The sequence below is a fragment of the Lithobates pipiens genome, unplaced genomic scaffold (genome assembly GCF_037356315.1).
Source record: "Lithobates pipiens isolate NorthernLeopardFrog02 unplaced genomic scaffold, aLitPip1_a1.2 Scaffold_8, whole genome shotgun sequence".
NCBI lineage: Eukaryota > Metazoa > Chordata > Amphibia > Anura > Ranidae > Lithobates > Lithobates pipiens.
The window spans coordinates 490,925,616-490,951,477 of NW_027507903.1; the positions used below are offsets into that span (position 1 = coordinate 490,925,616).

Below are 25,862 nucleotides of genomic sequence, written 5' to 3' on the forward strand. Positions count from 1 at the left end.
CTGAAACATCGTATCTTGGGTGGCCTGGACCTTTAGGACCGTAAAGACAGGAACTTTATCCCTGCAGATTAAATGACCCGGCAGCCAGACAGTTATTACTGGGCTTTGCCAAGAGATTAGTCTTTTTCACAAATCTCGTCTGACCTGGAGGCGGCCGGCTGCTGTGAAGCATAATACACTGAAGATCACAGATCAGCGAGCTGTAAATAGCCTTTTCCTCCTCCGTACTGCTAAAAAAGATTTAAAAGTCTATTTATGGGGCAGGGACAACTGCTGTAACCCATAGCAACCAAATAAGGATTTGTACTGTGCAGCAGAACTTGATTTCAAGAATCTGCTCCGTGATTGGTCACAGTAGGTTACTGGACATCACCATTGCATGCATCAGGTTAAAGTGAAACCCCAACCAGTCTGCTAAATCCACAAATCCCCAGTTCCAAGGCTGCTCCAACATGCCACTATGAAGGACCACCACTATATGGCTAAGGTCCTTTCAAGGCCCCGTGCCTGAATCATGTTAATGCCCAACTCACACCCACATTGCTCCTTTCTCCTCAGTTTTTCCCATTGTGCATATAGAGTGGAAAAAGGTTACATTTCCTGTCTCTTTTTTTGTCCATCTGTGTCCCAGAAGAGAGATTTCCCTTTACTTCCCCCTCTGTAGACACAAAAGGAATTGAGGGGAAGTTTCTACAGTGAGGGAAGTCTTTGGGGACAGTTGTCACCTCAACACTGGTAGAATTCTCCTCCATTCCTGTTTTTCCGACAACTCAAAAAACTTCTAATACCGATGTCAATGGTGACCAGCACCTGCGGCTTTCAGCATACCTGAAGAGTGCCTGTATCGGATTGGACGACAATTTTCTGACTTTTTGCCAAAAGTCACCTAACCAATATTTGTTCAACAGAGGGGTCAGCAGGGCCATACATTGCTCAAATTTTGGCAGTCAGCCGGTCGAAAATTGGAGACGTGTATGGCCATCTTTATACACCAGCTTCAGTAAAGCTGAAGCAGAAATTCCACTGATAACACTCCCAGCCTCTCCTGTCCGACCTGAACATTTGAATTTTACCGACTTGACTCCGTCTTGGCTAATAATAGCCTTATTATTTCACAATCCTCTAATCCTCCGCTAATTATACAGCAGGACAATCTGGAAAATCCACATGCGGTGAAGTGACATTGATGGCGGTGACGCATATACAGACAGCCTGGGGGGGACGGAGCGTGAAGCAATGAAATTACTCAATTATAGGCCAGGAAGAAAATAGGAATATTCTGTTACATAAAAAAAAAGTCCAAATACAAAATCCTCCACCACAGATTAATGGGCTCTCCCTCCCAGTAAGGCCCACTAACCTAAATACTGATAACAGTGCTTACAAATACACTGAGAGACAGACAGATTTCCAAACCATGTCCATTTAAAGAAACTGGAGCAGGGATTAAAAGAGATGGATCCAAAGAAATGCATAGTGGTGGCTGGATTGAAATTAGAGTCCTGCACAACGGACGCCACAAACGCATCGGGACCAGACACACCATAATCCTAAATGAGCGGAATGTAAAGCTGAATTCCAGGAATTCAGCTCCTTTATAAAAGATGATGGCATACTATGCATGAAGTCCAAGGAACTGCATGACATCTCCTGGACCTACCTTTATTATTTAGATGTGACAGTTGTATTGCACTCCTTGAAGATACTATCGCTAGATTTCCGGGAGCTCGACGCTGATGCTTCAGGTCTAAGGATTTTCAACATTAGAATCAGTTCAGCTGCTTGCCTGCCCCAAACCTCTTCCATCCTAATCACAGAAACCTTTGTATTGGGTGAACTCATTCACCCAATGCAAAGGCTTCTCTAAATGGACAGCAGAGGAGAGGGGCAAGCATAGCTGCTTTGTGTGCCTTTCTCCTCTCACTCCTCCCTGAGTGTTACTGCATGCTCAGGCAGAGCCATAAACCTGTCAGATATAAATAATAAGTAAGATACATTCAAGAGATGTCATGCACCTCCTTGGACATAACTCATAGCGTGCCTGCATATTTTACAAAGTGTCTGAATTCCTGGGATTTATCATTAAAAGGGAACCAACGATTGAAGTAATACCACAAGCTGCCAATGCTGACTTGTTTCTAAAGGAGCAGGTTTCAGGGCACCACATCCTACATGTGGGATAGGACTTCAGAAGGTTTTGGGGCAGTGGTTTACTAGGTGACAAAAGTATGGTAGGGATATCAGCCCTGAAACCTGCACCTACCAAAGTCATCTCTAGCAGCTGTCATGTCCCTCAAAACATTAGCTCAGAGCTACCAATTAGCTCTTCCCTTAAAGCGGAACTAAACCCTCCTATATTTTACAGACAAGGAAGCGGTCATGATTTTATTTTATTTATTTTTTTTGCTAAAGTAAAAAACAAAAAAGTTATACTTACTTGCTATTGCATTGACTGGTGCCTTACCCCCTTTTGGAGCCCTCCAGATGGCCTTTGTCAGTGCTGGATCAATAGAGGACTTGGGGTAAATGTTTACGGATAGGTGATGAACAGATTCCCCCATCTACCCAAGCAAGGTGGATCGAGAAACTCTTCCCATTGTGCTATTGTATTCTGACAACGGGACTCTGCCAGAATACACCGATCAGTGCTGCCGCCGTTTACATGCACTGATGGAACATACTTTTTCCGAAATTTCACCATTCGTGAGAAGACAATCATTAGTGTAAGCGGTCACAGATGGATCAAAATTTGGCTGGACCCTGCTGACAAAATTTTCAATTCATCCATGGCCAGCTTTATCCTTGGTTGGACCTGCAGAAGCAAAGAAGGACCTGGAGGACACTAGTAGGTAGAGAAGTTTGCTTTTGTCGTTTGAGAATTTTCATACAAGTTAAAATAATTTTCGCACATTTGTGGGAAAAAAAATAAAAAAAATAAAAAAAATAAAAAAAAAAAATCGGACAATCGGTTCTGCGATTTACTCAGTGTGTGCTGGCTGTTATAAAACATAGGGAAAGGGGCTCACTTGTGGCAGATGTGCAAACCTGGGACTGAAACCTGGAGGAGATCTCACCACAGAAGTCTGAGAGATATTAGGTAAATGCCAGACGATTCTACCTATCACAAACATTAATTAAATGTTGGAAGCTCAATTTCGATATACAAGCTGTATAATATGTTTAAATATTAAGGTTTCACAAGTTGCTTCTATTCTTTTTCTTAAATCTGCAGCTTTCATTAAAAGAATCCCAGGGGATTCTGCCACGAAGTACCTTGTTAAAGCATGTATGGTTATACAGTGACAACACTATGACTCTGTTGCCTAATTGTGCTCCAGAGTTGTCACCCTGTCACGTGCTCCCCTGGTGGAGACTACAGGCAAGCCGATACACAGTGCTCAGTCATGGTCCACTGTTGTCACTATCAGGCAACCAAGAAAGAGACTGGAGAAGATCAATAGCACTGAGATGGTGAAAGAAAAAAAATAAAAATAAATGGGGGGAGAATATAAAAAAAGGTGTTTTAACCACTTCAGCCCCAGAAGATTTTCCCCCTTAAAAGCGGTAGTAAACTGCTGAAGAAAAAAAAAAATACAACTTGCAAGACAATGGCATAATGTGCTAGTATGCATCACATACTAGAACGAAGCTCCCGCAGCCCGACCCGGTCAGGGCTGATATGTTGCCTCGCCATTTCTTCCGGGGTCGCTGGCTCCGGCACTGTGAGTGGCTGGAGCAGCGATGATGTCACTCCCACGCACACGATACGCCGGACCTTCACTGTGCATGTGCCGCTGATGTCAGCGTCTGCATGCAGGGTAAATATCTCCAAACCATGTAGGTTTAGGAGATATTCATTTTACCTACAGGTAAGCCTCATGACAAGGCCATTTTTTTTTGTGATAAGGCACTGTGTCATTTTAACTGACAATTGTGCAGTCGTGCGACGTTGTACCCAAACAAAATTGAGGTACTTTTTTTTCCCCTACATATGGAGCATTCCTTTGGTGCTATTTGATCACCTGTGTTTTTTGGGGGTTTTTTGCGCTATAAAAAAATAAAATAAAAGGACCATCAATTTTGAAAAAATAAAACAACAATATTTTTTACTTTTTGCTATAATAAATATCCCATAAATATATATTTTTAAATATATTTTTCTACATATTTTTGGGAAAAAAATAAAAAATAAAGGCATATTTTAATTTTTCGCAAAAGTTATAGAGTCTGCAAAATAGGGGATAGGCTTATGGCATTTTTATTATTTTACTAGTAATGGAGGCGATCAGCGATTTTTTGTGGGACTGTGACATTCCGGCAGACAGGTCGGACACTTTTTTGGGGATCATTGCTATAAAAATGCACTGATTAATGTATAAATGACACTGGCAGGGAAGGGGTTAACACTAGGGGGCGATCAAGGGGTTAAATGCGTTTCCTGGGAGGTGTTTCTAACTTGGAGTACAGAGAGATCGTTAGGATAAGGATGAGCTCAGGCGTGTTTTCAAACAGCACATGCAGAGCCCGCCAGCACCAATTACAAGCAGTGAGACATTGTCCCGATGCGCGGTTGCAGAGATTGTAAATGTCTCACTGCTTGTGATTAGCGCTCCGCGATGCCCACTAAACATGCCTGAGCTCGTCCTTATTCCTAATCACTAGTAACAGGCGATCACTCTGTACCTCCCAGTCAGAACGGGGATCTGTTTGTTTACATCGACAGATCCCTGTTCTGGCTCTCTGTGGAGCAACCGCGGGTGGCCGACGGACATCGCATCCGCCGGCCACGCGCATCAGCATCTCCCCCCCCCCCCCCACCGTGCAGCCTGCTATAGCTGTTAAAGGGAGCGACGTACAACTACGCCGATTAAACAATAAAAAAAATCCACATCTACATTAATACAGGCCATACATGGTCGAATTTCAAACAAATTTTCTTTTCAAAAATCAGAAAGTTTTTTTTGTGATCCAATGATACCACCATTGATTTTTGAAATTCGACCAACCAAACCTTCAATTTCACCTCATGTTGCTGCAGAAGAGGGGGGGGGGATTTTATTTTCTCTCTGTAAATTTTCTTTTATTATTACGTGTCTCACACGATTCTCCCATCATTGATTAGAAAATCGTTAATTTTTACAAAAATGTCCAACATGTCCGATTCCTCAAATTTGATTTCCGCATGAAAAATCGGCTGTTGCTGCAGCCCAGTAATGGTGCGAAATTCGTACGAAAATGCTTAGATCGATTTTCGAAATATTTTTTTTTCGAAAATCGAACCGTGTATGGCCGGCATTAGACTGCTTTCACACTGGGGCGGACCCTGCCAGCCAGGGCTGGACTTGCCATTGGGCTTGACTGGGCTCAAGCCCATGGGCCCCGCCCAATAGGGGGCCCCGTCGAGATACATAGCTGAGTGTACTCGGCTCGGCTCCGCTCACAGTCATGCCCAGTCCCGCCCTATGATGGGCATAACACAGGGACTGGGCGTGACTGTGAGCTGAGCCGAGTACACTCGGCTACTCTTGGCAAGAGGACCCGAGAGCCGCTGAGAGGACCCAAGAGCTGCCAAGAGCCATTGAGAGGACCTGAGAGCCGCCGAGATACACCGGACTCTGTATCTCGGCAGCGCCATTTTTAAACTTCAAGACTGCAATGGCAAGGCTGCGAATGACACTGGGGCAAGGCTGCAGATGGATGGACAAGGCTGCAGATGGACACTGATAAGGCTGCATTGATGGGCTTTTAAATGCAAGTTTTTTTACTTAAACTTCATTCCTAAAAGTTATTTTTTCTTAAAATTCCCTCCTAAACTTGGGGTGCATGTTATACGCCGGTGTGTGTTATACGCCGTTGAATACGGTAATGTATAGAAGGTAGGGCCCGAAAGTCACTCAAGCCCAGGGGCCCCCACCACCCTAAGTCCTGCCCTGCTGCCAGCGCAGGTGTGAAAGCACTCGGGCTCTTACACAGAGACTGCAGGGGAGGTGTTTTTTTTTTTTTTAGGCACTTTACAGGCACTATTTGTAGCCCAAAAGCACCTGAAAAAACGCCTCAGTGTGAAAGGGGTTTAAGCAGAACTGCTGACTGCACTGCTTGATGCCACAAAAGGGAGAAAGTACAATTCTACATATGAAATAGAATAATGGAAATGTGGGTTTTATCATAAAGGACTTTCAGTCAGTGTGCAAAGAGCAAGCAGTTGTGTACATACAATGTACAGGGCACTCCGGGACATGAATGGGTTATCTAGGCCGAATTTTTGTTTCTCTGATGACACATGTATGTCTCAGAGGCTGTGCTGCAATCCCATCTCTCACCTAAAATATGATAATAATAACAGAGGAATTAGCATGAGGTTAATGACTACGTGCATCAACATGATCAGGTGGCTGTGCTATTTATCGTGACTAATGGAAGCCATCACACCTACAGAGAGCCGTAAAATACACCTACAACCTTCCAAACTTAGTCAACAAGGAAGTGCAAAAACAATGAAGAGCAGCAATCAAAAAGTGACACTCAAGCCCCATACACACTATCAGATTTTCTGCCGATTTTTGTCTTCAGATTTACCAAAACCATGTAGTGCAAGGGCCTAACCTGATTGAACACAAATTGAAACTCCTAAGGTTTGACCTCATATTATATGGTTTTGATAAATCTGAAGGAAAAAAAAAAAAAAAAAATCTGCAGAAAATCTGATAGTGTGTATGGGGCTTTTGTGATTCGACTAGGTGTATAATACAAACCCAAGAACAAAGTTTTACTATATCGCAGCCTATTAGTCCCTGGATGTGGTGGCTGTCTTATCGCCTGTACACACAATGCGATTATCAAACAAATTATTGTTTGTTTGTTTTTTTGCATGTTAATCTCAGATCGAAAATTCTCGCACAACAGAATAAAAATTCGGATGTAATGTTTTGTAATGTATTTGTATTGCATTTTCAGATGCCAACTGTACTGATTTAGGCCGGGTTCATACCGCTGCGATGCGGGAACGCCGCGAATCCGCAGCGTTTTCCCGCATCGCATTACTCCCGCCGGCAGTTCACACTGCCCTATGCGGACGGCTGGGAGTGTCAATGATATGTTAATGACACCCCCAGATCCGTCCGCATATCGCAGTGCGATCTGCCGACTCGCACAGGAATCGGATCGCATGGTGTGAACCCCCATGCAATCCGATTCTGTTGCGGACCAAAAAAAGGGTCCCGTGCGAGTTTGCTGCGGGAGCGATGCGAATTTCAGCCATACTATCTGTATGGCTGAACTCGCATCGCTACGGAGATCGGATGTGATTTGCGGTGCGAATCACATCCGGATCTCCCCCCGCAGCAGTGTGAACCCGGCCTTAACGAAAATGGTACGATCTGGTATTGTGCTTGCACCATCGGCTAATATCAGATGAACTGTCAAGATTGGCAATCAATAGCTGTGTACTACCGATCAGATTATCGTACAATCGCTTCGAAAGTGGTATTTTTCGTACGATTTTCGGATAGTGTGTACGGGTCATTTTAGTCTTCTTATTCATTACACCAGTCGGTTCTGCTGGTAAACACAGGGGGAGGTTTTAGGGCTTTTTCACACGAGCGATCCACCACTGAGCAGGCGGATGAAAGGTCCGTCTTCGCTCACTATGCCGAGATGGACCTGTCAGTGCCCTGCTTCACTATGGGGAGATCGGATGAAAACGGGCCGCCTGTCAGTTTTCATCCGATCCGATCCTCCAGACAGATGGAAAATAGGAAAAATAGGGTCTCATTTCATCTGGATTTTGCGGACAGGATTGGATAGCAGTGGGTGTCAGCGGACATGACACCGCTGACATCCGCTGCTCCATAGGGCTGAATGGAGCCTCCGATCAGGTCCACCTGAAAAACTGACAGGCACACCTGATCGGAAAGCCTGCGTGAAAGGGGCCTAATTGTCAATGCTAAATTGAACAAACTGAAGTTAGAAGCTGATTGGTTACAATGCACAGCTGGACCAGATTTAGTAATTCTCCCCCACACTTCCTGTCATAGAGTGACAACACTCACTGTGATGTATCTATGGAAGGGCAGTGTCTCCCTGCAACAAGAAGTGTTCAAACAGAATAATATAAAGAGACGTTCAGTGTTATTATGTAATTTTACACATAGACATGCTTCTATGTGTTGTGATTACATAAGGGACAATTATACTGGCTCATTACATATGTAGGCTTTACATAGCTCCCAATAGTTCCCGATTTTGAGGGACTGTCCCCAATTTGGAACAAAGTACCTCTGTCACTCTTTCCTCCTCATTTGTCCCAATCGATGTAGTTGTAAATAAAATCCACGATTTACCTTTCAAAAAGTGTTTCCCAGTGCTAAACCTTTCATCCAATGTTTAAAATGAGGAATTTGTAAAATTTAAGTATAAAAGGAATAGTAGTGAGAGATATAGAGATTCAATAGATAGATAGACAGACAGACACACCTAATCATTTTTTTTAAGGTGGTGTGTCGTATGCCTATCACAGCGCATGTGGGGGGTATAAGGAGGTTCGTCCACTCCTGGAGGAAGGTGGTAGGTTCACATATGGAGAGGCAGCTGCTGTTTCCAGCTGCTCTGGTGGCACCCAGCGCTTCCTGGTTCTCAGAATCGGCTCAGGGGCGGCTGGACACGTCACTTCCAGATGGTGAGGGAGTGCCAGCGTTGTGATCTCTACGATCTTGGGAGTGTAAAATTGTCTGTCCTATATTAAAATGTTTCAATTATGCTGCACTTAGATGGCGCTGCTCTTTTTTTGTGTTTTTGTCTACAGAGCCCCTTCTAGCTTGTTATGAGCTGGCAGCCAACCAGAGTCAGCCTGTGACCATCAACACACCTCGTACTGCATTTGAACTCTCACGCATGGACTCCCCATTTCTCTCTTTTTGAGCGGACAGAGTGCACATGAGCATAGGTATACAATATTCCTGTGTTTTAATACTAACCTATCTAACCTTTTAAAGAAAAAATCAGTATACATACCTTTTTTGAAGCTGATCCGACCCGTTTCGACACTGAGCTATCAGCTGCGGCTTCACTGTGGAGGCGGGTGCAGAGGACACATCCGACAACAGAAGCCCCATAATGACTCTATGGGCGACGTCACTTCCCAATTTATTTTAGAGTCATTGTCGGCTGTGTCCTCTGCAGAGTGGGTCAGATCGGCTTCAGAAAAGGCATGTGTATTGGTTTCTTCTTTACAGGACTAGATAGATCAGGGGTCTTCAAACTACGGCCCTCCAGTTGTTCAGGAACTACAATTCCCATCATGCCTAGTCATGTCTGTGAATGTCAGAGTTTTACAATGCCTCATGGGATGTGTAGACTGTTAGATCATAATATAAACAAACATTCAGTACCGACACAAAATAATTAAATCTAAATAGATATAAAAATGCAAGCTGACACTCAAGGATAATTCAGAATGCCTTGACAGATAAATTTTTTTTTTAAATAAATAAAAGTACAGTGCAGCGCAAAATATTAGTAGTCCATATATAATCGTTCAGCGATGAGACATCCGGAACAAAGAGAGCCTCCTTATGTACAATATTGGATGACAGACAAGACAGTGAAGCAGTGATTGCAGCCCATCTACCACAGAGCATCAAGCCTCTCATCTCACAGACTCGACCTGTAACAGCCCTTTCACACTGAGCCGCGGGGGCCATAGACGGTAAAGCGGTGCTATTTTTAGCTCCGCTTTACTGTCGTTTTAGTGGCGCTATTTGAAAAAGGGCGAAAAAGGGCACTGAAAAGGGGTTAAATCCGCCCGCAAAATCCCACCGGAGCAGCATTTTGCTGGCGGTAGCGGAGCACTGCCCCCATTTATTTCAATGGGGAGCAGCGGCGAGTTCACCGCTTCAAAGAAACTGCTGGCAGGACTTTTTGTGACGCCCTGCCACTGCACCGCTCTAACGTGAAAGCCCTCGGGCTTTCATACTGGAGTGCATGGGCCAGCTTTTTTCCAGGCGCTATTTTTAGTGCTGTAGCGCTTGAAAAACGCTGGCAGTGTGAAAGGGGTCTAAAGGTCACTCAGCTTCTGACCCTCATCTGGGGTACTAGTAACCAACTATCCGCTGGCAATCGATAGAGCTGATGATCTCCCAGACAAAAGGACAAATAATAAAAGATTCTAGTGCTTTCCTTATAACAGGTTTAATGTCAGCATAAATTTAAAATCTTACTTAGAAACTTAGCACGCCAGTCGAGTGCAGGCATACAAGCGTTGTATAATTACTGGTTTGTAACCAGGAAGATGGCAGCGGGTGATGTCAGACGTGACTCTTCCCTCCCGTACGCGTTACGTCTGTAGTTGGGACTTCTTCAGCCGCATGTCGACGGCCCGCTCATATAAGTGATACCAGGGCAACCATCAATCAACTAATCAGTCTCCCGGGCAGAGCTGCGCAGACGAAATCAGTGTCCTGCCAGTGATCCAGCACAGGGAGAGCAGAAAGATGAAAGGTTAAAAACAAACAATCTTAAACGAATTCTTTCAAAATTTGTAGAATTTGTGTAGGATTGTTTTTAACCTTTCACACCACAGAAGTGCATCAATACACATGGATATAATGCTGGTTTCACACAGGCGGCGGATCAGGACCACCTGTCAGTTTTTCAGGCGGATCTGATCGGGCCAGCCATGGTTCTCTATGGAGCGGCGAATGTCAGCAGACACGTGTCCAATGACACCCACCGGCATCTGATCCGGAGGGGGAATCCATTCCCCATCTGTCCAGTGGATCGGATCACAGTTGGATGGAAATGGACGCCCCATAGAGAACAGCGGGGCTGTGTCCGTGTCTGCTCTGCATCAGCGGAGTGGACATGGACCTGTCACCCACCTGCTCAGCGGAGGGTTCCCATGCTCTACAGGCAGATGCACATTATGGTGTCCACCCTGTGAGAAAGGGGCCTAATCCAATAAATTAGGCTACTACACTATATTACCAAAATTATTGGGACACCTGCCTTTACACGCACATTAACTTTAATGACATCCCAGTCTTAGTCCATAGGGTTCAATATTGAGTTGGCCCACCCTTTGCAGCTATAACAGCTTTAACTCTTTTGGGAAGGCTGCAAGCAAGGTTTAGGAGTGTGTCTAAAGGAACGTTTGACCATTCTTCCAGAAGCGCATTTATGAGGTCAGGTACTGATGTGGACAAGAAGGCCTGGCTCGCAGTCTCCACTTTAATTCATTCCAAAGGTGTTCTATCGGGTTGAGGTCAGGACTCTGCAGGCCAGTCAAGTTCCTCCACCCCAAACTCACTCATCCATGTCTTTATGGACCTTGCTTTGTGAACTAGTCCAAATAATTTGGTGGGGGGGGGGGGGGGATTATGGTGTGGGGTTGTTTTTCAGAGGTTGGACTTGGCCCCTTAGTTCCAGTGAAAAGCGTCAGCATACCACGACATTTTGGACAATTTTGTGGGAACAGTTTTGGGATGGCCCCTTCCTGTTCCATCATGACTGTGCACCAGTGGCCTGTCCCAAGGAGACTAGTATTGCAGTGCGCATAGCCTGCTGCAACGAACAGTGGGTGTGGCCAAATTGCTCTTACTGACATCATCACCCCGCATCCGAGTGATGCTGAACCTGCCCCCAGACAGCCGTCCGCAGCTCCCATACAGCAACAGATTTGTGTGTGACTATCTTGGTTACATAGGGAGCCACAGCCCGGTCTGAACAATGTATCTGGTTTCAGTCTGACTGAAACCCGGACACTTGATTCAAATCCCGAACTGTCCAGGTGAATCCCGGACAGGTGGCAACCCTGGCTGAGGCCCAACTCCATGAATATTCCTCTTCCCCCTCCTTGGTCCCTGGAAGAATTGTCTACTATAAAACCAGTCCCTGGTACCTAAAAGGTTGGGGACCACTGGTATAACATGTTTGTTATTTAAAAATAAAAATCCCTTTACAAATCACTTGAAGGAAATTTTCTGATCCGTTTCTTAAATCTGCAAAAATAGTCTAATGTGTGAATTTCAAAAACTATTTTTTTTTTCTTAAACATTTTGACATTTTATTTCAATTATTTTTTGGGGGGTGAAATGAGCTGAATCTCCATCTGGTGGTGCGGTAAGAAGAGTGAGCGGATGGGTTAATTGTAAAGCAGAGCGGAGATCGATAAACACACAATACAGGCTTATAGCAGACCCACCCTGACCTACTTCTCCCGACAGACGAGGCCTAGTGATTGCAGGTGGTGAAGACGACACTACGTGTTTGTTTCCATAACATGCCAAGAATCTCCCGTCATACCTGACACATGAACACAGGAGAGAGGAGGAGGAGGGGTACCTGTCAAATTTTGAGCGGAGGAGGAGCTGTATGAACTCTGTCTTGGACCCAAGTGGATGGAGATTTTATCTCATTGATGGTCCTGGAGTGGTCTCCTACCAGAGGGAGAATCTACAAATCTGTACATGGAATGCAATAATAAAAATATGCTGAGTGCATGAGCATCATGGGAAATGTAGTTCCAAAACATCTGGAGTGCCAAGGGTCGCCATCACTGGGATAGGAGGTGGCTGAATATATTCATAAATATGTATGTATGTATGTATGTATGTATGTATATATATATATATATATTTTAAGTATGTATATGTAATGCGTTTGTACTCACTATATAGGTTTTATTGTTAACCCTTTCATGCCTAAGCCTACAGTATTTCTGACATTTGTTGCTTACAAGTTAAAATATGTATTTTTTGCTAGAAAATTACTTAGAACCCCCAAACATGATATATATATTTTTTTTAGCAGAGACCCCATAGCAAGCTGCTTGCTGTGGGGGCACCCAACAGGAGAGAGGGGCCAGGAACACCGAAGAGGGACACGAGGAGGATCCGGGCTGCTCTGTGCAAATCCACTGCAACAGAGCAGGTTTTTATAGAAAAAAAGAAAACAAAACTTTACAATCACTTTAACACTAGGCATTGTGTCAGTTGATGAGATGTGGAGGCCCTGAAGAAGCAGCTGCAACCACGAAACGCGTAGGAAGCTCTTGAACTTATCTGACCGCTGCCATCTTTCTGGTTTTATGTACGGTGGGTTTGTATCACCCACCCGGTGCAAATTGTTTTTTAATGCTTTGTAATAAAGATATGAAATGTTTAGCATGTAGTTTGAATTTGGAGATATTTGACATACCAAGGGGCTGTCGCTAAACACCCATTATCTCTTATTCTTAAAATTTTGACTAACTGTACGTGGCCCACCTTCTTCATTTATTGGATTTCAGTTCTGCCAATCATGGAGGCTCAGCATGGCTTGTGGCTCTACCTAGGGTGGTCTGCGTGCAAACACAGCATTGCCTAGGAACACCCACTCTCTGCCAGACGGACATCCACCCATCAAAACATATTGATATTTGCATAAATCCTCCCCAAAACCAGCCCACTGCTTAAATCTTGGCTGAGGGCTCTTGAGAAGAGTGGCAAGCCCAGATACTGTGACGTTTTCATGAAGTTATGTATAGCGCCCTGCTGGCCCCTCCCACCCCCCATGATCTGTCTGCTTTGCACAGAGAAGCACAAGGACCCCGTGATTACATCGCTAGTCTGTCTGTAATAAAAACAGAAAGGGTTTTTAAAAAAATGTCATTAGCATTTTGATGAGGGGGAGGGAGAAACCAAAATAGACAATGTATAATCAGAAAACTTGAGCCTTAAACACGTTCAGCATTAAAGTGTTACTAAACCCACAACAGTAAAATCAGTCTGTATTTGCAGTAAAGCATGCTTGTTATACTCACTGGGGATTGTGTAAAACGGCTTTTTGATCCTGTCTTCTCTGATCCTCCTCCTTCCACAGTCCCCAATCTATCTCCTAATAGAACAGAACCTTTGGGGCAAGCTGCACATGCTCAGTTTGGTGTGCATTGCTACAGTTTTTTTTTTTTTTTTGGGGAGGATGCATGTGATCAACACAGGGCCAATCAGCACTGTGCAGACAGAGGGTCAGGGTTCATGCAGCAGGACAATCAGGGGAGAATGAAAACTCCTCCAACAAGTTTTAACCAGTGCTCAGCCGAACACTGATAGAAGTCACTGAACTGCTATATACTGCTAATGAAAAAAATATATAAAATAATTTAAAAAAAAAGATATTTAACAGATTATATTTACTAAAACTATTGCATTCCATGTTCTGCGTACTGTGGGAGATCAGATATAGTGACTGCAGGTTCCTGGGTTTAGTAACACTTTAAGAGGCCATTCAATTAGATGAATAACAATTAGTTTGCCAAATCACTGTGCAACAAACCATTGCTATTTACTTTTGATTTATCGATTGTTGAAGCTTAGTGCTGCTTATCACCTGCAGCCTATTTACAGCCATTTCCAATCTATATGCATTCCAGCAATGGCTGAATAGCATTTCACAGGGCAGGGTTCCTGATGGTGACAACAGTGGACCATGCCTGTATGCATGTATGTATGTATGTATGTATAGGAGCAGCCAGCCACTAGTAGTCTCCATTGTAAACCTGTGTAACAGGGTGGTAATGCAAGAGCACAATCTGGAGACAGGACCACAGCATTGTCATCCTATAACAGGAAGAGACTGAACAAAGACCTTCATGGCAGGATCGCCAGGGATTATTTTAATGAAATCTACAGATTTGTAACATATAAAATGACATTACCATTTTAAAGCGAATAGGATATTGTAGTTATTGAGTTTAGATACATTTTATACTACAAAGACGCATTGGGCTATTATAGACATGTTCAGAGTGTGATGAAATACATTGTATCTCAGAGTAACATGAATCATCTTGTTGCTCATTGGCAGCCATGACCCATCTGCTTATTATTCCTGCAGAACTAGCAGTCTTCTCTATTCCCTGTTCCAGGCGCAGATAATCCGCCCAGCTCTGGAAGCAATTCATGCTCTACTAAAAGCATAGAAGCACTCTGAAGAGGCTTTCTGTGTGACCCAAATCCAAAGATCCTAGACTGGACAGTAGGCCGATTCCAGGTTTTCAGGTTATCACCTGCCCCTAAGTGGGCCTCACTCTGCAGCTCAGACACAACAATAGGCACTTGGGTTGTTTTTCCATTTATTTGTTTCTATACGGAGGGCAAATCTTGGTGTTCAGAATCAGGCCAACCAGAGGGCATTATGGTCCTAATATGAAGGCTTTGGGGGCTTCAGCTGACTGCGGTGGAGGACAAAATTAATAAAGGACCCATGTGCAAGACTCATTTCTGGGCCCCCTAGTCAACTACTGACTACCAAGTAAAAACATATTCACTGTTTTTCAATAGACAGCTAAAGAAGGCCCCTTTCACACATTTTAGCTCCTGAAAACTGCCTCCCATTAAGTTCAATGTGGGTTATTTACGATAGGCAAATCCACTTTGCACTACAAGTGCAAACTATAAGTGCAAACTGCACTTGAAATTGCAGTCATTGTAAATCTGTGGGGTAGATCTGACATGAGGGGAAGCTCTGCTGATTTTATTATCCAATCATGTGCAAGCTAAAATGCTGTTTTGTTTTTTTCCCTTTCATGTCCCCCTCAGATCTACAGTTACTTTACTTCCAAATGCACTTTCAGTGTACTTTGCACTTGTAGTGCAAAGTGGATTTGCTTTTAGTAAATCACACAGTGGGGTTTCTTTCACACTGGGGTGGTGTGCTTTCAGGACGTTAGGAAAAGTCCTTCAAGCAGCATCTTTGGAGCACTATAAATAATGCTCCAAACCCCCCCCCCCGGAATGGGCAGCGCTTCCAAAGTGCAGCAGAACCAAAAACAACTGACGCATTTCACACTAAACATAGTGCTTACTTATAGCTATGAGTAAGCACTATGTTTAGTGTGAAACGCATCAGTTGTTTTTGGTTCTGTATTACTTTGCTGTGACATGCACAGTGTGCTCCTGATGTTCTAATAAAGGCACAAGAAATTTCATTTGGAGCGCGGCTGTCCAGAATTTTCCACTTACCTTGATTTGCTATATGCATTAGCCGGCACCTAGGGCTCTTCATTTCCTGGAGGAAAATCCTTTTTTGTTTCAGCAGACCTACCTGGACTGGTGGTAACCCCATCTCGTGTACTCAAGAGGGCCGATGCCGATTCAGGGCATCGTTCTGAGGCAAGTACTTCATAATAGGCTAGTATGCGATGCATACTAGTTTATTATGCCCTTGGCTGGGTTTGTTTGTTTTTTCTCATAGGTTTACAACCTCTTGAACTGTTACATTGGCAGGAGTGAATGGGGTTCTAAAGTGAGTCATGTCCACATATATGTGACAGTTGGAGAAGTCCTAGCACATATCTGATCTACAACTTGAGGGCTACTTTCACACTGAGGCAGTTTTCAGGCGTTTTAGTGCTAGAAATAGCACCTGTAAAGCGCCTGAAAACTGCCTCTCATGCCTCCCCAGTGTGAAAGCCCGAGTGCTTTCACATTGGGGCGAAGCACTTAAAGTGGTTGTAAACCCTTACAAACCACTTTGACCTACAGGTAAGCCTAGATTAAGGCTTACCTGTAGGTCCAAGAAATATCTCCCAAACCTATACGGTTTAGGAGATATTTTCCTGAAGACGGGCACCGCTGTCTACGGCGCATGGTAAAACTAGCGGAGCTTTACCGCGAATGGACCTGCTAGAGTAGTTCTAAAGGCAGGTTTTTTACTTTCATGAATTCTATGCATGAAGGTTAAAAAAAAAAAAAAAAAAAAAAAAGCCTCCCCCCCCCCCCCCAATACCTGAGCTCCCTCTTGATCCAACTATGTGCACGAGAGCGTCAGCTCTCCCTCTTTATTGGCTGAGACAGCAGCGGGAGCCAATGAGGAGACAGAGAGAGGGGGCGGGGCCAAGCCAAAGCTCCCTGTCTGCATGGACACGCAGAGCAGCAGCTCGGGAGCCTGCCTGCTTGGCTGCCCCATTGCAAGCTGCTTGCTCTGGGGGTACTTGACTAGAGGGAGGGGCCTAGAGCACCGGCAAAGGACCTGATATGAGGAGGATCGGGGCTGCTCTGTGCAAAACCACTGCAAAGGGCAGGTTAATATGACACGTTTTTATTTAAATTTTTTACAGACATTTTTACCTTTTAATATCACATTGAGTGAGTTGCAGAAGGAGCTCATCTGTGTCATATATTTGTGAACACAGCCAATAACTGCATGGGCATCAGGATTTAGATGACTGCGGGGGTTATTTACGAAAGGCAAATTAAATTTGCACTGCAAGTGCACTTGGAAGTGCAGTCGCTCTAAATCTAAGGGGTAGATCTGAAATGAAGGGAAGCTCTGCAAATTTTATCATCCAATCATGTGCAAGCTAAAATGCTGTTTTTTTTTTTTTTTTCCTTGCATGTCCCCCTCGGATCTACAGTGACTTTACTTCCAAGTGCACTTTCAGTGCAAAGTGGATTTTCCTTTAGTAAATAACCCCCTGTGTGTCATCTCTGAGCCAGCATCTCGGTACAGGAATCAGATGGTGACCCTGGGTGATGCCTTAACAAAGATGGTGCCATTCGCCTGGAAAGAAAACTGATAAAGGCATCATCGGGATCAAGGTGAGAGATAATAAATGCCTGGAAGTGTTACACTGCACTTGACAATTATATCTAATGATAGGTCCACTTTGACCCCTTTGCCACTGCAAGGAAGAAGGGATTTTAGGGATTCCAAGAGCTTTTCGAATTTCTCACTTTTCAATTAGACGGAGTTGCCAGATGTTAAATGTGACAATTTGTCAGGGACACTTGGCCATTATCACCTTTCAGGAGAAAAGTGTGACACTGATGTTTGTTTCAAAAGACAACTGAAGGAACAATCTGGAGCGAAGTGAGGACAGCCACGCACGCTCCCCGCTGGGCATTCCTGCCTAATAGAAGCAGTTGGCACACACGACGTGAAATAAATTAACCATTTCACAACGCACACTGAGGTTCTCCGCATAACTCCCAGGAGAACAGCGCATATTCCAGACAAAAATTAAACCCAACTGTAACACCAGCGAGCTGAAACTGATTACCCTCATTTGTGTGGCGGGAACAAAAATCACATCGTAGACAGCGAAGGACGCCACCAGCTAGCGAGTCTTTTACAAGTTCAAACAACAAGCCAAAATTTTCTCATAAAGCGGAAAACATGGTGAACTCATTATCCTTTGTCTTGTATGCAGAGCCATCACGTACAAACCAGTTTTAAAATAAGTACAAATGCCAGTTATAAAAAAAACAGCGGAGGTTTTGGGTGACTGCAGGATGGCACAATCAGTATCTCTTGAAGGTGCAGATGATGAGATTTCCCAATAGTACCCCTCTGCCCCCTCATAATAAAGGCGTCACCCTCTCTCATAGATAAATATTCTTCTTATACATCTATGGCAGGGGGGTCTCCAAACCTTTGAAAAAAAGGGCCAGTTTAAGGAGGAAGTAAACCCTAATGGGTTTACTACCTCTTTGTCTCCCTGCAAAGGTAAAGCATAATGGGCTATTGTGCATCGCATAGTAGCCCATTATGTGTCACTTACCTGACACAGGAGCCAGTGATGTCACCGCTGTCCCCTGTAGCACGGACCTTCCATCTTCTCCCAGGTATCGCTGCTCCGGCCACTCAGCACCAGAGCAGCGATGACATCACTCCTGTGCATGCGCATGGGAGCCACCACTAAACGGTCAGTGCGCATGCGCCATAGACAGCGGTGCCTGTCTTTTTGTAAATATCTCCTAAACCGTGTAGGTTTAGGAGATATTTCTTGGACCTACAGGTAAACCTTAATCTAGGCTTACCTGTAGGTCAAAGTGGTTTGTAATGGTTTACAACCACTGTAATGTCCTTCAGACTCTAGGAGGGCCAGATTGTAGCCAGCGGGGGCAGAAAATTTCCCAGACCCAGCATCAGTGAGAATAAATATGGCCTCAGAGTTGGTGGTCAATAGGAGGAGGAGGAGGTGTGCCCCTATTAGTAGGAGGAAAAGTAACCAGTCATTGGTATCAGTAGAAGAAATAGTGCCCCATTGTTGGTGTCAGTTGGAGTATGGACTTATCCTCACACTAAAAAGCAAAACTATCTCTGGGTCCAGCGCCTCCCCCTCATATTTCCCCAAATTTTAAAAAGCAAAAAACTGTCACCCAGCAAATATACCCAACCACACTCCAATCAAGAGCCGAGAACCCCAGGCAGAGAGGTACAGCGCGTCTCCGCCAAGGGAATCAATGGCCTCAGGTGAGTAAAACGAGGGGGCTGGGGGGCCGGTCACTGGCAGAAGTTTTTTTCATCCTTAATGCATAGGATGCATTAAGGTGAAAAAAAAAAAAAAAAAAAAAAAAAAAAACACAAGGGTTTACTTTGCGACAGCTCTGAGCTGGGAGCTCCATCCAGAAGTAGACAGTGACCCTGGATGATGCCTGACTAAAGATGGTGCTGTCCTTCTGGAGAGAAAAGCAGATGAACGCATTGCCAGGGGGAGTACTGTGATCTCGGTGAGCGTTAACCAATACCTGAAAGTGTTACAATGACACATTACTCAGCCTGCCTGCATGCAGAGATGAGTATGATACCTTTTCTATAGCATGGAACTCTCATTTAGATTTTTTTTTAACTGAACAGAGTTGCTTTAAAAGAGGACCGGGCATGTCTGAGATCCAACCACTGGATTTTAAAGAAACAACATTAGGATGGTGGGTGATCCAGGATGCCAGAGACTACCTAAATGGAAACAGTTCTGAGTGAATGAACTGTATCTGTATTCTGTATCTATCATCGTGAAACATAAAACAAGAATTATGATATAAAGAATGAATTATCCATACACACTATACACTATGACTGGAAGGAGTAGTCCTTGTATCAAACACATTACACAATATCATGTAGGCACTGTCTATCAGCAACAGTAGAGGCATCCAACGACATAAAAGGTATAATAAATTCTATAAAGGGACAGCAGAGATAGGATATAACTGGTCAGTATGCTCTACAATGATCAAATAATGAATATCAGTAAAAAAAAAAAAAAAATAATAATTATAATTATAATATATATTTTTTTTTTATTACTCATCGCAATATGTAGATTTACAAAGAACAAGATAACAGAAACTGTTATACAGAATATGGTACAGGATTATAAAGTACTGCACAGAATATAAGGGTAAATGTTCCATAAAGTAATGTATAAGTTCCTATACTGTACTACTGTACAAATGATATTATTGGAAGGTATAATGTATAGGATCCTATAGTATTGCACAAGTGATATTATCAGGATGAAGTAACGTACAGTACAGAGTTGTGTTGTACTGTGCAGGTGATCATTTCATCAGTGTAATGTATAGGACCCTATAGTACTGTACAGCCAATAATATCAGAAGTAATGTACAGGACCCTATAGTACTGTACAGGTAATATCAGAATGTATAGGATCCTATAGTACTGTACAGGTGAGAATATTATCAGACTTCATAATTATATGATCCTCTAGCACTTTACAGGTGATAATACATTCAGCATTAGCAATGTATAGGTTCCTACAGTACGGTATATGTGACATTATCAGAGTTTTGTAAGGACCCTATATTAATGTGTGGATGATATTATCAGAAGGTTTAATGTATAGGATCCTGTAGTACTGCACAGGTGATAATATCGGAGGAAGTAATGTATAGAGTTGTATAGTATTGTACAGGTAAAAATATCAGAGGATTGTATAGGACCCTTTACTACCGTGCAAACGATAATATCAGAGTAATGTATAGGATCCTGTAGTACTGTACAGGAGATATTATCAGACAATGTAATGTATAGGATCATATAGTACTGTACAGGAGATGTTATCAATGGAATTTATAGGATCCTATACTACTGTACAGGCAATAATATCAGAGTATTGTAAGGACCCTATAGTACTGTACAGGTGATCATATCACAAGGTATAATGTCCTATAGTATTGAACAAGTAATGGGTACGATTATATATATATATATATATATATATATATATATATATATATATATATATATATATATATATATATATAGTACTTTGCAGGTGATAATGCTATCAGAAGGAGTAGTGTATAGGATTTTAGAGCACAGTGCAGGTGATTATAGGAATTTCACACACAGTAATGTATAAGATCCTATAGCACTCTGCTGGTGGTAGTAGTTGTTAAAATGGATAGAATGCAGTGAACTATAAAATACTTTAGGAGGTGATAAATAGGAAGTATTATAAAAAGAAATGCATAGGATCATGAAATACTCCACAGGTAAAAATGGGAAATATTATTACAGAAAGCAATGTATATGAATTATAAAGAAATCTAAAGGGATGATGGGAGGGTATTATCTATATAGAGAGTAAAGTATATGATGCTATATAAAGTGAAATAAAGCCTCTGTGTCTATGGGGCAGAATGAGGTCAAAAAAGCTGTTGTACACCCCTTATTTCCTAGACAAAAAAAAAAAAATATAAATAAAACTGTACTCTTGTTTAGAGCACTGCACCAACTTATACATAATTTGATACTATAGTATTCTTCATGTGATAAGGAAGTAATACATGTAGTAAAGCACGGAATCACGGTATTCTATAGGCGATAACAGGAAGTATTATTAAGAACAATGTATAGGATCACACAACACTAGAAGTGATTAAAAGAGATATTACATAGAAACATGTATACGAGTCCTCAGTACTCTATAGTGGATGAGGGGGTGATATATTGTCAGTATACAGAGCATTGTATGTGGTTTTATAGAACTATAAAAAGGTGGTAATAGAGAGCGTTACACAAAGTAATATATGGGGGCAAAGCGATCACTAGAGGGGATAATATTAATGGAGTATCATATGGAACAATCTAGAGATCACGTGGCGCTCCATAGGATCATGGTGAGTATTAGTAATGTGTATCATACAACATTGTACAGGTGAGATCAATACAGATTTTTCTAGTATAGTAGTAATGTATAGGATCACACAGGATAAAGGGAAGTATTACACAGAGAAATGTGTAGTAGAGGAAGAATTATTTATTCAGTGTATAGATCTCTCTCTCTATGTGTATATTATAATATATATATATATATATATATATATATAAAAAAAAACTATACTTCCCACTAGTCTCATATTATATATATATATATATACACACATATACATACACACACACGAACATACGATGTATAGGAGTACTCCAGATGAGGTAAAATGACACTAATCTATCTATCTATCTATCTATCTATCTATCTATTATATATATATATATATATATATATATATATATATATATATATATATATATATATATCTGAGACTAGTGGGCAGTATAGTAATGTATAGGATGATAACACAGAATTATATTTATATATAGGTATTGGGAAGTATAGTATGGAGTAATGTAACGGATGACACAGAACTATATGGGAGAAGATAGAACATACGATGTATAGGATGAGAGGGGACAGTTGGAAATAGTCTATGGGAGAAGGGGGGTGATCGGAGGTATTATATAGTCGTGTGACATATACAATGTGTAGATGTCTCAGTACTCCATGGGGAATGATCGGGAACAATGTACGGGTGTATGTAGTACTCTATAGAGGACATGAGAAAGTCTATCTATGCGAACTGATGTGTAGGATGATATATGGGGCGGTATACAGACGGAGCGCTAGCAGGCAGCACACACACTGTGCGATCACCGATGACAGGCAGCACACACACGGTCACCGATGACAGGCTGGAAACACACTCACCCGGCAGCTCGTCTCCGTCCCCCCCGGCTGCTGTCATCTTGATCCCGGACAACCGGCATTGAGCAGCCCGCACTGCCGCACGGTCCCGCCCCTTCCTTATACCCCGCCCACACCCGTCCAGCGGCCAGATTATTGCTGGGATCCTTCCCGCGAGAATGACAGGGGGCGGGCTCGTATGTTTCCAAGACAACCGTAATGCTTTCTGCGAAAGGAAACGCCCACTCTGCAAGCAGAAAGCGGCGAGCAGACAGGCAAAGCAAAGAGAGTAAAGATCTCAGCCAGGGGCCACAGACAGAGCACTGATCCCAGCCAGGGGCCACAGACACAGCACTGATCCAAGCCAGGGGCCACAGACAGCAGTGATCCCACCCAGGGGCCACAGACACAGCACTGATCCCAGCCAGGGGCCACAGAGCAGTGATCCCAGCCAGGGGCCACAGACAGAGCACTGATCCCAGCCAGGGGCCACCGACAGAGCACTGATCCCATCCAGGGGCCACAGACAGAGCACTGATCCCATCCAGAGGCCACAGACAGATCCCTGATCCCATCCAGGGGCCACAGACAGAGCCCTGGTCCCATCCAGGGGCCACAGACAGAGCACTGATCCCAGCCAGGGGCCACAGACAGAGCACTGATCCCAGCCAGGGGCCACCGACAGAGCACTGATCCCATCCAGGGGCCACAGACAGAGCACTGATCCCATCCAGAGGCCACAGACAGATCCCTGATCCCATCCAGGGGCCACAGACAGAGCCCTGGTCCCATCCAGGGGCCACAGACAGAGCACTGATCCCAGCCAGGGGCCACAGACAGAGCACTGATCCCAGCCAGGGGCCACAGACAGAGCCCTGATCCCATCCAGGGGCCACAGACAGAGCACTGATCCCAGCCAGGGGCCACAGACAGAGCCCTGATCCTATCCAGGGGCCACAGAGACCCGATCCCAGCCAGGGGCCACAGACAGAGCACTGAACCCAGCCAGGGACCACAGACAGAGCACAGCCCCCCGCTCCCCCACTCAAACAGCTAAATATACAAATAAAATTCATAAATTAAATTTGTCATACAAGCAAAATTATTTGTATCTCTGTCCATTCTGTCCCGGGATTTACACTGCTCTGCTATAGAACAGTCCTTTCTGGTGGCATTACTTTTCTCTGCTGCAATTTGATGGGACATTGAGAAAGCACCAATGGGCTGTCAAGCTGATCTTCTGTCTGCACTTTCCTCCTGTCCACTACCCTCTCCCAGTCTGAGTACTGTTGTACAGACAATTTCAAGAGGTTGAAAATACAGTAAAACATATTCAGGTATTTCTATCAGTTGTATTTAAAAACACAGATTGTTTTTTTTTTTTCTAATGTTTATTAGATACATACCTACACACGTAGTTTTTTATATCTGCCAGAAGTTCAGCTTAATTATAAGAAGAGTCATCTTCAGCCACCCAAAGCTACCAGTCCGGTTTGCGCAGTGTGCAATGTAATGTAATTAATTACAGTTTATGTCAATTCTTCCAGGAAGTGGTCATGTGACCTGTATTCTGGGAATCAGCACAAGGAAGTTCTGACTTTATAGGGACCTAATGTCCAGAGAAACAGGCAAGAAACAAAGATCCACATACCGAGCTGAAATTTTCAGTATCTGCTGTCACTCTCTGATGAGGATGATGAAAACATCAAACAATGAATAAAGCCATTGGCTCCTGCTGCTGATAGTCAAATCCTGTGAGAAGAGAGCAAGGGGTGGGGCCAAGCCACTCTGTGTGTGTCAATGGACACACACAGTCCAGCTCGGGAGCAAGCCAGGAGGTGTGTCACCATAGAAAGCAGCTTCAATGGCACCGCTATGGAGGAAGTTTGCACTACAGCCACATGCTCTGCCAGTAAAGCCATTCAGGAGTTAACACGTGGTGTGGGAATGTAGGCGCCAGAGGAAATGGGCAGGATAACCACCCAAATGTGGACCAATAATAAAAGGGGGGAGAGGAGCCGATGGATTTGTCCAATTGTAAGAGGCAGCCACGTCAATTCCGAGTGCACATGAGAAGGCCCACGTGGTGGGTGCAGCAAGATGGCAGAGCATGTGTGCAGGCTACCGGAGAGAGCTCCTATATGGGTTCCAGAGTAGGAAGACTGAACCAGATGGCCATGGAAGACGAGAGCATCACGGTCACATGGGTGTGCAGCAGGCAGCAAAGCGATGGGCACTGTCTGAGGGGGCCAAACACCTGGGTACCATATGCGGGACCTGCTAAATGCCTACAGGGGGCGTTAAGGTATGGAGTCATGGCAGGCACTGTGAAGATCTGTTGTTTAAGTTGCTGCCCAAGAGTGAATCACCTACGGTGGTGTATGCTGTGGATTGGAGCACATAATTCTGTTCAAAAGTGCTGAGCTGGGGTAACATGCAAGTACAAGTAAGGGACTTAAATCCACTGTTGAGCAGAGTAGGGGAGAACTGCTGCTGAGAAGGGGCAGAAGAGGTCGAGGCTATGTGTGCAGCCGCCTGCAGGGTCCCATCCCAGGGATTACTGACATGTCCTGTCTCCTGTGCAGGAGAAAAGAAGCTAGCTACAGGGGAAAACTAGGCAAATGAGCATGTGATTGCAGCACTATTAAAGCCTGCTGATGCATTGGAGAGAGAGCGGGATGTTTCGGAAGAGTTGGTAAGGGAGACAGACTTGAGAGAAGAGTGATGTGGAGATTGATCCAGGGTCTCTACAATTTGTTGTAGACCTAAGTGACTTAGACTTAGCAGAGTGGGAGGATCCTGATCCGATTGGTCTTGGGGAAGTCGCCATTGCTCAGAGACACTAACAACCACCAGTTGGGCTGACGGTATAGCTTCCAAGCCGGAGACTTTGCCCAATCTGGCACATGATCCTGAAGCAGCACATCAGGGACAAGACTGTCCAGATCACAGTGTGCATCCAAGATAGGGTTTGGTCGGGAATACCAGAGCTGTTGCCTGGATTTGTCACCTCCCCGCACTTGGTCTAGAGCTGTTGCTCAAAACAAGGTCCATCAGTGCCTGATTAAAAGAGCCTCCAACCCATGTGTGCGCCCAGGAAGGGAAGTCAAAGATG

General features: G+C 43.9%; 1 protein-coding gene across 1 annotated transcript in view; it reads right to left on the reverse strand.

The window, feature by feature from the left end:
* Positions 1-22,878, reverse strand: part of BMAL2 (basic helix-loop-helix ARNT like 2) — an 81,564-nt gene extending 58,686 nt beyond the window's left edge. The window contains exon 1 of the mRNA XM_077469070.1: positions 22,772-22,878. Coding sequence (XP_077325196.1) covers positions 22,772-22,808 — 37 coding nt within the window. The 5' untranslated portion in view covers positions 22,809-22,878. The remainder of the gene's footprint in view (positions 1-22,771) is intronic.
* Between the last annotated feature and the right edge of the window lie 2,984 nt (positions 22,879-25,862).